The sequence below is a fragment of the Schistocerca americana genome, chromosome 5, assembly GCF_021461395.2.
Source record: "Schistocerca americana isolate TAMUIC-IGC-003095 chromosome 5, iqSchAmer2.1, whole genome shotgun sequence".
NCBI lineage: Eukaryota > Metazoa > Arthropoda > Insecta > Orthoptera > Acrididae > Schistocerca > Schistocerca americana.
Genome location: NC_060123.1, coordinates 64,846,520 through 64,861,675, shown reverse-complemented (window position 1 = coordinate 64,861,675; position 15,156 = coordinate 64,846,520). Strand labels below are relative to the sequence as shown.

Below are 15,156 nucleotides of genomic sequence, written 5' to 3'. Positions count from 1 at the left end.
TTTGGTAGGGAGAATGCATCATGTTATCTCAGATGGAGAGTCATAATCAGATGTAGAAGTAACCTTAGGGCACACCAGGGAAGTGTGTTGGGACCCTTGCTGTTCATGTAGTATATTAATGACTTTGCAGACAATATTAATAGTAACCTCAGACTTTTTGCAGATGACACAGTTTATCTATAATGAAATACTATCTGAAAGAAGCTACATAAATATTCAGCCACACCTTGAAAACATTTCAAACTGGTGGAAAGATTGACAACTTGCTTTAAATTTTTAGAAATGTAAAATTGTGAATTTCACCAAACAAAAAAACATAGTATCCTATGAATAGACTATCAACGAGTCACTTTTGAAATCAGCAAACTCATACAAATACCCGGGTGTAACATTTTGTAGGGATATGAAATGGAATGATCACATAGGTTCATTCATGGGTAAAGCAAGTGATACATTTTGGTTTGCTGGTAGAATACTGTGGAAGTGCAATCAGTCTACAAAGATTGCTTACAAATCACTCGTGCTACTGGTTCTCGTACATTGCTCAAGGGTGTGGGACTGATACCAAATCAGATTAACAGCAGATATTGAATACATAGATAGAAGGGCAACATGAATGGTCACAGGTTTGTTTGACCTGTGGGGGTGTGGTACAGATATGCTAAACAAACTGAACTGGAAGACTCCTGAAGATAGACAAACTATCCCAAAATTGACTGATTGATTTATTCATCCGTAGAACAATATACATTGCATAGATGTCATCAAATGTTTGTACAATATTTCTTATAAAATAAACGTGTCTCTTTACAGTATATACAGCTCCTATACTTAGTTCTACTTTTCTAATCATGTCAAGTTAAATTTGTTATGCAGTACAATGTTCATGAACATTAGTCTATAGTTATTTTAAATATTCGTCTGCAGTGTAGCAGCTATTATCTAGTAAATATTTTTTTAGCCTTTGACTAAGGGTGTGGGGATCATTTACACCTTTTATTTTTAGCGGTACAATTTAATACCATGATATAATACACTATTTTAAGTTTTTGACTTGTGTCTTCTGTTTAGATGTAAACAGTGTCTCGATTTGGTTCTATGGCCGTGAATTGTGCTGTTTGTGGTATACGGATTAATGTTTTTCCTTATGTACATTATGTTTTGATAAATATATTCACATGGAACTGTCAGAATTTCTAACTTTTTGAGCAACTCTTTGCAGTGTGCCCTGTTAGTGCTATTTGTTACTATTCGAACAGCTCTTTTCTGTATCTTGAAAACAGCTTGTATGTTTCCAGCATTCCCCCCCCCCCCCCCCCCCCCATAAAAAACAAACATTATCCCATAACTGAGGACGGAATTCATATACCCATACCCAAAGTAGATTACTTTGAGGGAGGAAATATTGCACACTGGTACAAGAATTCTCACATGCCCTGTCCATTTTAGCTGACAGTCTACATTCATCCCCAAGAATTTACTGTTAGACAATCAAGTACCTCATTGTTTACTTTCAGTGTAATGTCAATGGGTTTTTTATTTACTCAGAATTTTATACAGTTTCTCTTTTTGACATTTGGGGTTACTTTATTCTTTAGTGGCCAGTTGTGGATGTCTCTGAGAGCTTTATTAGATTTGTTGTCTGTAATCACTACAGTGCCTGTCATAGGTCTGGGCCCAGTACACTTCCCTGGGGGACACCTATATTAATATATATTGGATGAGATAAGTGTTTTACTACCAATCTTTGGCAAATATGTGAGATTTCAACTCTTTGCATCCTGTTTTCCAAGTATGATTTAAACCATTGCTTTGCTGTACCCCTTATTCCTAATATTTCTACTTTGTGTAATAAAATTCTGTGCTCAACTGTGTCAAAAGCCTGTTGCATTCTCACTCTTGTCTAATGCTTCTAGTACGACTTTGGTAAACTGTGCTGTAGCTGTCTGTGTACTTTTTGTGGGCCTGAAATCAAATTGTTCACTGCGGAGAAGGTTAAATTTTTCTAGTTAGTCTATTTTTCATTATGGTTTCTATTATTTTGGAAATGCAAGATAGCAAGGAAATTGGTCTGTGGTTTTCTACATTTTTTGCATTGCCATTTTTTAGTACTGGTATTAGTTTTGCTTGTTTCAGCTATTCAGGAAAGCAGCTCCATCTGAAAGCTAGATTAATTATTATTGTTAATGGGGTTTTTATGTTGAGTGTACATTTGTTTAGCACACTGACTAGGATCTCATCTAACCCTGTGGATTTTTTATTCTTTAGATGGTGTTTCACCCATGCCACTTCTTGCTCTGTTGTTGGAAAGGGCATTATTGTGTGTGATGGCTGGTCCTGTTGGTGTTGAACATATGTGTTTGGAAATTTCCGTTGGAATTCGTTAGCAATCCCACCAAAGTATTCATTCACAAAGTTTGCTAGTTCCTTTGGGTTGCTGATTTCAACATCTTTGCTTTTAATCTGTTTTTCCAGATTTTTTTGTCCATCATTTGCTGTCTCCTGTTTAATTATGTTCCAGATTGCTTTACTTTTGTTACCTGCCTTCAGTAATGTTTTGCCATTTGTAAGTTTCTTTTTTTTTTTGCAGCTAGCAATACTTTTCAATAAGTTCTCCTGTAATTTTTGTAGTACTCACTGGGTCAGTCTGGCAATTTTTGATGGATGCAAGATACCTTAGGGTTTCAGAGGATTTTTTGATACCTCTGGTCACCAATTTATTTTTGTTTGTTGCTCCAATTGAATGCAGTGTTTTGGGGAATGCGTCCTCAAATTTTAGTTTAAATATTGTCATGAACTTATTAAACATTTTGTTTACATTTGTTTCTGCATACACTTCCTCCCACCCTTCATGCTGTAACTGAGACGAGAAATGGCATAGGTTTGATTCTGAGAAGGCCCTCTTGCATGCATTCAATTTAGCAGACTTCTACACTAATATTTGCTTTTAATATCTGACGGAGATGATCTGATAGGCCTAGATTTTGAACGAGTAAGTGACAGTGCTTTCTTTCTATGTCTGTTGCTACATGGTCTGTTATTGAGGAAGATTGTTTGGTCACTCTAGTTGGATAGTTAACGAGTGATGTTATGCCATAGCTGCAGAGAATGTTCAAGTAGGTACTACTAAGATCATCTGATTGCACGGTGTTGGTGTTTAAATCCCCACATATGAGAATGTTCATTTTGGGACAAGTTACCTTTTCTAAGCTCTGATTGAGTTTTGAGACAAAAATGTCCATATTACCACTGAGGGATCTATATTCACAAAATACAATTAATTTTTTTTGACAAGCTGTTTTCTGTTATTTCAACTGCTGATAGTTCAAAATGTTTGTCTTCACTTAATGGTATAAGATCTTTACTAATTTTAAATGTTATGATGCCTTTTTTCACATAAATACATGAACCCTTACCTTTCATATTAATTCTATTATAGGAATAGGTCAGGTCATAAGATGTTAATGCAAAATATATATTGTCATTTTCCTTACACCAATGTTCAGTAATAAACACAATGGTACTGTCTAGTTTTTGCAATTCTAATTCTAGTTGTTGAATTTTATTCTTTATGGACTGTATATTTTGGTGAAATACAGTGAAAAATTTAGTTCTACTTATTGTAATGGTTTCCTCCTCTTTGTGCTTGACATTAAAAAATCTTTCATGTGGGATGGAGGCACTATTTTTTGCCTGCTTGTTACACTACACATTTCACCTGCAGCTGTTTCCTCTTCTTCTGTTGGTGGGGTTTCTGTGTCTTCTACTGCTGCTGCTGCTGCTGCTGCTGTTGTGAGTACGGCTGGGCATGCAGGTGTTTCCTCTTCTTCTGTTGTTGGTGTTTCTATTTCTACTACTATTGTTGTTGTTCCTGTGGGTGCAGTTGGACATGCAGTGACAGCTTCCATGTCTTCTGGATTATCTGGTACATAAGGATTTTGCAGGCCTACAATTGTCTTAGCTATGGATGGTTCTTTGCATGCTTTTTCTTCTGATGGCAGTGCAGTAGTGTTACAGCCTACTTATGAAGTTTCAAGAAGTGGGTTTAACTGATGACACTAGGAGTATACTACAACCCCCCATATATTGCTCATATAGTAATTGTGACGTTGTCAAGATATGATTAATTACAGCATGAAAGAGTCATTTAAACAGTCATTATTCCTGCACTTGGGTATATGAAGAAACATTAATAACTGATACAATGGGACATACCCTCTGCCACGCACTTTACGATCGTTCGCAGATTATAGATGTATATGTAGAAATATATCAAGAATATTTAGATGGCCGTATGAAATACTGTGTTTATTGTATCTGTAAAAAGTGGCTGAGTTACATAAAATAACACTGGGGGAAGCCAGAGTAACAAATTGTGACCCACTCCCCCTCCCCACAAAGAACCGTCTCTCGGTTACGTGCCTCGTTGAAAGAAACACGAGCGCAAATAGTGAGTTTCCTGCAGAAAATCACCTCAAGATATATTAGCAATACATTTACTTTCTTCCAGCTGTCTCCGTTTCTAGATATTTAGATTTTAAAAAAGAAGGCCTGTTCCTGACACCGTGAATGTTGGTGACGCTGTACCCTGTTCAAAGTTACGACTTTAATTAGAACTCATAATGCCATGCTGTAAATCGTGTCGTTAACTGGTATGTTGGGTACCACATGCAGTCCGCCGAGCGTCATACGAACACGCTGCGTTGTGTTGTTAAATTCAAATTACGCTCGAAAGTTTGCGACGTCGTGACGAAACACGTCGGATTGGTCACCAGTACGTCAGTTCCGCCGGAGCCATCCAATAGTGTGTGAGGTAGTATTAGAAAAACAAAGCAGACATTCAGTCAACATGGGCGCAAAAGGCGTAATTGTGTTCCCGCTTGGAAAACCAGCAAAACTTTTAAAATGGGCCGTGGAGGAAGGATCTTTCGTTTCTATAGGTCGTGTGCTACTATTTTACAACCTAAATGTGGATGCAGAGAAACCGACAGAACAAAAATTGAAGGCAAAGACCGTGGGTGTAATTCGAAAGCTGTTGGTGAAGGAAGGCGAAATAATCGAACCAGGGTATGTAACTTACTTAATTAATGTTGTAGCGTGGTGCCTTTCGTAATCTGTGGTTGAAATTCATATTTTCATTATTTTATATGCCGTAATACTTGTTACACTAGCAGTATTATTGGAAATTAATTGTCGTGGGAGCAAGGAAATCAGTGTCGTGAATGAGTAGCGAAGTGGCACGATGTAAACAATAACAACAACAAAAGCATCATTGTGTCAGCGTTAATGTTGATGTTAATCAGAACTGGCATGACTGACGTGATCAGCGTACGTTAAAGTTTACCATTTTAATTGGTTGCATTCGGAAATTAATTTGACTAGTGACCGAAATATTTATTGACACAACGAGTAAAATTATTCCCCGATACCGAGCGTTTCTCCACCAGTTGACTCTAAAAAAAATTTAGAAGTGTACTTAAATGCCTATAGTCATGCTGACAAAAAACATGAAGACATTAATCACTAATAATTAATTTGCATCGAACTATTAGTCGAACAGTTGTGAACAGCATTTCATAACAGTGGTAACTCGTACATTGTATTGTAGGCCTTAGCGTGAATTCTTTTTTAAGGTACATTTGAAATAAATTCTCGACATCGAGAATAATTAAAGAAATTGTTTGGTAAACTATCACAGTGGCTGTCATTGACCTATAAATATGCCTTCTCATTATTCCAATATTTGTGTAATTCTAAATGGCGATACAATTATTAGTATACATTCTGCTCTGTTTTCTTGTCATGGGCTATACATCATTCTTCAAGGAATTACCTCCCACATGAACATTCTCTTCGTTTGTTGTGGACTGCAGGCTTGGATAAATTTGTCTGATTCAACAACAACTTGGTTTCTGGATTTTGTTTTTACTAAGTGTTCCATTTTTATTGCACAGATGAGTGTGAATATAGCTTTCTGACAATTTTGGCCCTGAACTATGGTCTCATAGTTAGAGTAGAGATATCATATCTTCATGTAGTAAACCATAGTATGCAAACCGTTCCTACATTTTTATTTAAGATTGAATGAATTCGTCAGTAAGACCTTTAAATAAAGTTGAAGGATTCATTCATACTCAAATTAAAACTAAAGACACATCAGTGTCATCTGTATCATTATCACTGATTCTCAAGTAGGCTTAGTCTTTGCTCTCGTCAGTATTTTCTGGCTTCGAGAATACTGGCATCAGCATTATTAAATATGTGCTTATTTGTAGGATGCAGAGGTGTAGTCCACTACTCAAGTATAGGCAATCATTTTTTTGCATGGTATTAAAATGATGGACACACGCACATGTCCAAACATATATATGTCCATCATGTTAACACCATAAACCAAGTAATTAGTTTTACAGGTATGACAGAAATGACAGGTAAGATATTGCTTGACCAAGTGGCATTGTGTTGTCCTAGTACTTCATAAAGACAGTAAACAGGGAACGTTAAACTTAAAACCAGATTGTTAATAGGGGGAGCAAAGTACAGCGATTAAAGTATTTTGCATCTAGTGTATACCCTTCAGTAAGAATTACGTTGCAGTTTTATGTATATACAGGATGTCCCAGGAGGTGTTGTCGATATTCAGGGATATGACATGAACAACCATTCGAAGCAAAAAAGTCTAGTGACCATTTACTCTAAAATGCACAGCTTAAGAGTTATGAGCACTGGGTCATTCCATGCCAAGTGGTCTAAACCTTCCCACCATCATGTCTCCAATTTTCTTCAAATTTTATCTGTAGCACTAGTCAAGTGCTAAATTAAGTTTCTCAAGATTTCAAGCCTCTAGCTGCAATACTTGCTGATCTACACCCCCTTGTCTGAAGGGTAGTAAGTTCGCATGCGCGCGACATCAGACAAAATGCCATTTTTGGGGTCTCATAAAATTGAAACCAATTCATAAGAATGGTTAGTAAGATGAGACCCTGTACAGTTTTTTGTGCTGATTCAAACGAAATTAATTATAAGATTACTGATGCAAAATCCGGTCAAACAAGTCGACTCAAAGTGTACCCCTAATTCTGTCGTGACTTAATGCGACAAATTTTGACCAATATTCAGACTGCAATAATTTCCTTGCAGATAAAGATATGGACTTGAACTTTTTACCAAGTCTTATCTTTGTGCTGGACATAATACAGCTGGATTTCCAACTACCCAGGCTTTATAGTCGCCTTGCAAAATCTCTTCAAATTTGGCAGTGTCAGCGCAAATGGCTTTATTTACCAAAGTTCAAAGCCCATTACTACAAAATAGTCAGCCTGGATTTAATTGTGAATAGTATCATCTGAAAGAGAAACTCTTGCTCTACGAGATGGATATATTTTTCTTTTGCAACGCTTCCATTAAGTGCTTATTTACTCAGGTCAAAGTATCTTATATTTTGTGTGCGCAGTGCCCTGCGTTGGTCCATGATGGCTGAGCCATTACTGGTTATCACAATAAAACCAGCATCCCCATCGCCATAGGGGCCACGCCCGATAGCCATGCAGTAACAGCCACGGGTGGGTATCTTTACTGCAGGTTCCCAAGCCTGATTACAGGGTGTCTTTACCACAGGATCCCAAGCCTGATTGTGGGTTTCTTTATGCAGGTTCCCAAGCCTGTCTTCCTCAGTTACTTCATCATTCTGGAAGCATCGTTGATTTGCAAGAGAATGCTTTCAGGAAAACTGTATTGCCGACCAGATGATGTCACTGATGGAGCTGGAATAACACCAATGATAAGTTGTTCTGGAATCCAGCAAGTATCACGTCTTAAGGGCCAATAAAATGAACTTGCAGGACCATGAGGATGCATAAAGCTTATGAAAGCATCTTTCTGTTCGACTGAGATTTCAACGATGTTTCCAATCCACCATTTCTTTTCATAAATGCAAGCAACATACTGCCCAGGCTGAAGATCCATGACTTGAACTACTACTTCAGCAGCACTAATTTTGGCCAAAAAAGATGTCGCATCATTAGAAACTCTACTGACCTTAATTGTCGTCATATCAATGGGCAAAAAATGGTGGTTTTCTCTTGTGCCAGCTAGAGTGTGCCCTTGCAGGAATCTTTCTTCTTGAGAAGCTTTTTCTTCTTCAACTTCCTCTTTGCTGATGAAAAAGAATTTGATTCCATTGATATTATCATTGCAGAAGTTGAAAAGATCTTTGGGTGTTAGAATCTGGTTTTCATATGGACGTTGCAAACTTGCTCTTGCTGCCAACCGTTTTGTTGTGCCTCCAATGCCATCACAAGGCGACTTTCCATGGCTTGTTCCAAAGAAATTCCATTCTGCTGTTATTTCAAAATCTTCTTTGTGATAGCATAAGTTGAGAAAATTCTTGAAATTCTTATATTGTGCAGCTGAACCATCACTGAAGTAGTGGATGTGGCTTATTTTGGAAAATTGCATCTTCAGGTAATTGATTACTTTTCCAATGTAAACATGGACAGTAATCGTATCGTGTCGAAGGCAGTCACTAATAACACAAAGATTCACACATTGCACCTCTTCGTTTTCACAGTAGTAGACTACAAATGGATGAACTGTTGCTTGACTGTTTTCCCAGTGAAAGCCTTGCACTGCATCTTGAACAATAAATGAATAGTTTTCAGCAAAATCCATTAGTATTATGAATTCGCCTTCTTTCAAATCAGTTTTGAGAGCTTTCAGGTGCTGGCTTTGATGCTTGGCAATGTAGTGATGACAAGACAGGTTCCAAATTTTTGCTGCAATATCTTCAACATACTCTTCTGTTGAAAGCTGCTTTGTTTCTAAAGTATCCCTGTCGGTATGAATCCATTGTTTGTACTCAATCAGTTCTTCAGGGTCATTATCTTCAAAATATGTTGCAATAACTGCTTCTACACCTTCTGGACCAGGGCAGTTTTCACAACGATGAAGCATACAATCCTTGTTTTCCAAGCTGCAAACAGCTTTGCTAAGAATTTCCTTGTAGTCTTCATTGATTGATGCACCAGTGAGCATAAGCTTGACATTTTGGTGTATTGTACAGACACAAACTGAGTGCATTCCAGCAGAGCCAACTGTAACACACCATTTTGGTCTAAGCTCGCAAAACTTTGAGAAGCCAATTTCTGGTCCATTTTGCTTCTGATAAGACACGTACATTTCCTTCAAATTGCAAAGCAACAACCGCTTTTGCTTGTACACCTTTGTTCCTGAAATTCTCACAGGCACACAGTCTTTCTTCCCTGGACAAAGTCTGCTGAATTCGTCATCTTGAAAAAAGTCATGTACTTTCTGAACAACTTCATCTGAAAGCTTCCTTCCTTGCCGATTTGCTGGAAAAGCTAGAACACCTTGCTCATTCTTCAGTTTTCTCGCTTGCTTTACCATTCTTTCTGATACATTAAATGCTGTTGTCGTATCTTTAATTGTCCAGCTTCTTGGAACCAAGGTCAATATTTGAACTTTTGTCCTACGATTTGACACTTTACATTTTTCTTTCAACTCTTCTATAAGATTATCAAGATCTGCACAATTATTGCATGGGCGACTTTTACTTGAACTTGGCTGTTCATCGTAATTGATTCCTACAGCAGCAGCAATTTGATTCCCAATTAAACTTTGTGCATCCAAGATCTTTCTTTTTGCATAGCTTTGCTTATCTCTTTTACTTAGTTGTCTTCTTTTCAATGGTGAAGCACCAATAAATGATAAACTTTTGTTGATGGCTGGTTCAGTTTCATCCGTTGTGAAATCTTGTTCAGATTGGGTTGATAGTGATGATGAATCTTCTAGCTTTTGGTTCAGTGCCGACATGCAGCGAGGGCAAAGCTTCTGACCAGGTTTTATATCAATCACTTCTTTTTTCTTTAACAGGCAAAGTTTGGCAGCTGTTTCATTATCAAGCAGTCTAAGTCCAGCTTTTACATTGTGATTCCTCTTCTTGAATGGATTGCAACATTTCTTTTGCATCGCTTGATATTCATGTAGGAAGAGGGCTTCATGGTGGAAGCAAATGATGGAATTTTCGTCAAGTTTGGCTTCTGAACGCGAAACAAGCAATTTCTGGTCACATTCTGTGAAATCACTAAACGCTTTGAATCCAGTCTTCTTAGCATAGAAGATAACATGGCACTTCGATGCAGCAGCATCTTTTCCAATTGAACAGGTGGCCAACGATTCTTCTTCTTCATTAACTTCTGACATCTCTCACTGGCCAATCACTGAATAAAACACGAATGAAATATCCAATTATATCAGTAATTCTAAGCGACTATTAAGATTCAAATTCCTAGAAATGAAGAAAAATTAGTGCATCGCGCATACAAAATATAACAACTTTGATGTGAGTTAATGAGTACTTAATGGTCGCGTTGCAAAAAAAACAAATGTCAGTCTTGTAGAGCAAGAGTTTCTCTTTTAGGTGATACTATTCACAAGCAGATTCAGGCCAACTATTTTTTAGTAATTGGCTTGAAACTTTGGTAAATTTTACCGTTTGTGCTGACACTGCCTAATTTGAAGAGATACTGCAGGGCGACCATATGGCCTGGATCATTGCAAATCCGGCTGCATTATGTCTAGCACAAGCATGAAGCTTGGCCAAAAGTTCAAGTCCATATCTTCAACTGCAAGGAAATCATTGCAGTCTTAATATTGGTCAAAATTTGTCGCGTTGTGTCACGACAAATTTTGAAGTATACTTTGAGTCGAGTTATTTGACCGGGGTTTGCATGAGTAATGTTATACATAATTTCGTTGGAATCAGCAAAAAAAACTGTACAGGGTCGCATCTTACTAACCATTCTTATGAATTAGTTTCGATTTTATTAGACTCCAAATATGACATTTTTTTTATGTTGCATGCACACGGACTAAGTACACTTCAGACAAGGGGGTCTAGATCAGCAGCTATTGCAGCTAGAGGCCTGAAATCTTGGGAAACTTACTTCAACACTTGACTAAAGCTACAGTTAAAATTTGACGAAAATTGGAGACCATGATGGTGGGAACTTTTTTCAGTTTTAGACCACTTGGTGTGGAATGACCCCACTTCATCTTTCAGGTGTGAACTAAATCTCTTTTACTTCAGGATCTTTGCTTTCCATATTTTGAGAGGTGGTAGTATGGACCAAAACAAGAAAAAATATCCAGTAAATGTGGGCTCTAAAGTGCATAGATTAAGAGCTATGAGCACTTGCTCGTCTTTGCTGCTGTGAAACTCATCTCTTCTACTGAACTACTGTGCTACTATACTACTTTGCTTCGAATGATCATTCCTTTTATGTGTAGATCTAGACTCCTGAATATTGACCATTTCTGTCTGGACATCCTGTATAAGACTGGTATCTATTTACATCTCTAGTTCCGTAGGACCAAATTGAGAACCAAATCTCCAAGATCATTGACCATGTCAGTACATGAAATTACAACATAAAAGTAATAACAGATAAATAAAATGTTTATGAACCCAAAAAAAAGTCATCCATAAGTTTAAGTAAATGCAATAAACAATATTACGTAGGCATCAGCTAAATTTTTCAAGGAACTCCTCGACGGAATAGGAGGAGTGACCCATGAGGAAACTCTTCAATTTCGATTTGAAAGCGTGTTGATTACTGCTAAGATTTTTGAATTCTTGTGGTAACTTATTGAAAATGGATGCAACAGTATACTGCACACCTTTCTGCACAAGAGTTAAGGAAGTGCTGCAGTCAAAATGCAGATTGGATTTCTGCCTAGTATTAACTGAGTGAAAGCTGCTAACTCTTGGGAATAAGCTGATACTGTTAACTAGAAATGACAGAAAAGATTATATATATTGAGAGGCCAATGTCAGAATACTCAGACTAGTGAATAGGAGTTGACATGAGGTTCGTGAACTGACACCATTTATCGCACAAACTGCTGAGAATGGGAAGAGTTATCCCAAAATACGAGGGCATTTCGAAAAGTAAAGATACAATGGCTCGCAGTCCTTAAATAGAACATTTATTTAGAAAAAGACAGTTACATCTTATTAACTGGATTATTTGTTATTTTTCGACATAATCAACCCCGTTATCCAAACATTTGTTAAGTGGGTGGACAAGCTTTTGTATCCCACAGTCATAAAAGGTTGCCGCCTGTTGTCGGAACCACATTTCAACTTCATCTTTGATCTCTTCATCATCGTGGAATGATTTTCCACCAAGATGTGACTTCAGGTAACGGAAGACATGGAAGTCGGTGGGCGCAAGGTCTGGGCTGTATGGCGAACGGTCCAATACGTCCCATTTGAGTTGTTAGAGTAGTGCTTTGGTTACGAGCACTGTGTGAGGCCGAGCGTTGTCATGAAGCAAGCGGACTTCACTTGTCAGCATCCCCCTGCGTTTGTTTTAAATTGCCCTTCGAAGACATTTCAAAGTCTGGCAATATGCAGCAGCATTAATTGTCGTTCCAGGAGGCATAAATTCCAACAGAAGAATGCCTTGTCTGTCGCAAAAAACAGAAGCCATGATTTTCTTCACTGAAATTGATGTTTTGCATTTCTTGGCTTTTGGTGAATTCAAATGGCACCATTGCATTGATTGTTGCTGGGATTCAGGTGTATGGCGATAAACCCACGTCTCGTCACCTGTCACAATGTGATCAAGGAACTCATCACCTGCTTCAGCATAGCGTGTGAGGAAGCCGAGTGCAAAGCCCATCCTTTTCTTTTTGTGTTCTTCTGTTAACAGTTTTGGAACCCAGCGTGCACACAATTTCCTGTACTCTAACTTGACAGTCACACCATCATAAAGAGTTGTCATTGACACGTCTGGTATGATCTGATGCAATCCTTTCAATGTGAGGCGTCTATTCACATGAATTGCTTCCTCCGTTCTCCGAAGAAGGGTATCAAAGATCACAGATGGCTGACCTGTTCTTTGTTCGTCATGAACATTGGTCCTACCTTCAGAGAAATGACGACACAATTTCGTTACATTTTGTCGATTCGTAATGTTCCCGTAAACAGAAACAATTTCTTTGTGAATATCTGCTGGTCACTGACCTTTTGCATGAAGAAAACATATGACGGAGCGCACTTCGCATTTGGCGGGATTCTGAATCGGTGCAGCCATTTTTAACGTGACCTACTCCAACCAGAAGCAACGTTCAACTGCCGAACGACTGCGAGGAGGAAGCTAACGGTTCAAGGTTAACACCAGGGTTGCCAACTTGCTCGCCAAAACTCTTCTGCTCCTCCCAGGAATCCCCTCAGACCCCATGTCACAGCCATTCTCAACACTGTAAATAATGACATTTTACTGTCTGTTGTTAAAGTAAGAGGTGAACCAATTGTGAGCTACTCCCTGTATTCCATAATGGTCCAACTTCTGGAGCAATATTCGGAAATACGGAAGTGTCCGATCCCACCCGTCTGCTTTGACCCATGACGTCACAAATATGGCGGAAACAAAAACACACACACACACACACACACTTTCCACAAGAAGCCTAATGACACTAACGGGACAAGCGCGGGAAATGGGGTGTTTTGGGTGGGGGGGCAAACTAAATATAAACAAATTTAGACGCCTTGCGTAGCTACAACGTGTAAGTGAAGACAGCCATGCATGAATACCCACCCACCTCCCCAGGGGTCGTAACCCCTGCAACCCATAGAAGATAAAAATGCTTCAGTAGCTGATTAGTGTTTTTTGTCTTTAAAAAAAAAAAAATCTCACGGGATAGAACGAACAGATCAGAAAGATAAATATAATAAACTAAAACAGAAATTGGAGGAAACAGATAATTAAAATAAGTAATAAGTGTTTTTAAATTAAAAAAAAAATCTCACGAGATAGAACGAACAGATCAGAAAAGTAAATAAAATAAGATAAAACAGAACTGGAGACAGCCACACTCAAACCAAACTCCGCGCCGTCATGACGTCACGCACGACAACACCCTTACGTCACGGGTCAAAGCCGACGCGTGGGATCGGACGCTTCTGTCGACCCCAATATTCTGTGATAAGCACAATCAAACTCCTTAGTTAAATAAAAAAAATATGCCTAGCGTCCAAAATCTTTTGTTTATTCCATCCAGTACCTCACAGAGAGAAGACAATATAGCCTTTACAGTTGTTAAATGACTACTGAAGCCGAACAACACCTTTGATAGCAAATTATGTGATATAAAATGATCAATTATCCTTACATACACTGCCTTTTCAACAACTTTAGCAAACACTGATGGCATAGAAACAGGTTAAAATTGTCTACATTATCGCTTTCTCCCTTTTTATAAAGCTGCTGTACTACTGAGTACTTTAATCGTTCAGCACAATGACGATTGTTAAAGGAAAAATTACAAATATGGGTAAGTACAGGGCTAACATGTGCAGCACAGTAATGTAATATTGTGTTAGGCTCTCCACCGTATCCATGATAGTTCTTAGTCTTCAGTTAATTATTGACTCAGTCTCCCCATTGTCAGTATCGCAGAGGAGTATTTCAGATATCAGTCTCGGAAACGCATTTTCCAAGAGAGTTGTAAGTTTCCCTGTAGAAACTAAGTTTTTATTTAATTTACCAGCAATGCTCAGAAAATAATTGTTAAATACTTATCACTAACAGAAATATTTTACTGCGAACTGACTTTATATTTTCGATCTTGTGCTGCTGACCAGACACTTCCTTCACAACTGACCATATAGTTTTAATTTTATCCTGTGACTTAGCTATTCTATTTGTGTACCACATACTCTTTGCCTTACTAATAACATTTTTGAGCATTTTACAATACTGTTTGCAGTGGGCTACTGTAGCGTGATTGTAACTACTTCTAACGTTTTGATATAATTCCTGCTTTCTACTACATGATGTCCTTATCCCACTAGTCAGCCACCCAGGCTGGCTTTTACTGCTATTACCCCATTTAGAACATTCTAATGGAAAGCAACTCTCAAAGACCATGAGAAATGTGTTAAGGAAATCATTGTATTTGTCATCTATGTCGTGGGCACTATATACATCCTGCCACTCTTGTTCCTAAACAAGGTTTAAAAAACTCGCTCTTGCCAATGGATTAGCTTTTCTATATAGTTTGTAATTATATTTGACATTTGTTTGAGTACAAAAGCCTCATAGTGTTAAATTTTGTGCATCATGGTCT

General features: G+C 38.0%; 1 protein-coding gene across 1 annotated transcript in view; it reads left to right on the top strand.

Annotated features, from left to right (window-relative positions):
* The first annotated feature begins 4,837 nt into the window (after window positions 1-4,837).
* LOC124615404 (RNA polymerase II subunit A C-terminal domain phosphatase) overlaps window positions 4,838-15,156 on the top strand; it is a 75,894-nt gene continuing 65,575 nt past the window's right edge. Inside the window, exon 1 of the mRNA XM_047143255.1 lies at window positions 4,838-5,067. Within this exon, the coding sequence (XP_046999211.1) occupies window positions 4,850-5,067 (218 nt within the window). The 5' untranslated portion in view covers window positions 4,838-4,849. The remainder of the gene's footprint in view (window positions 5,068-15,156) is intronic.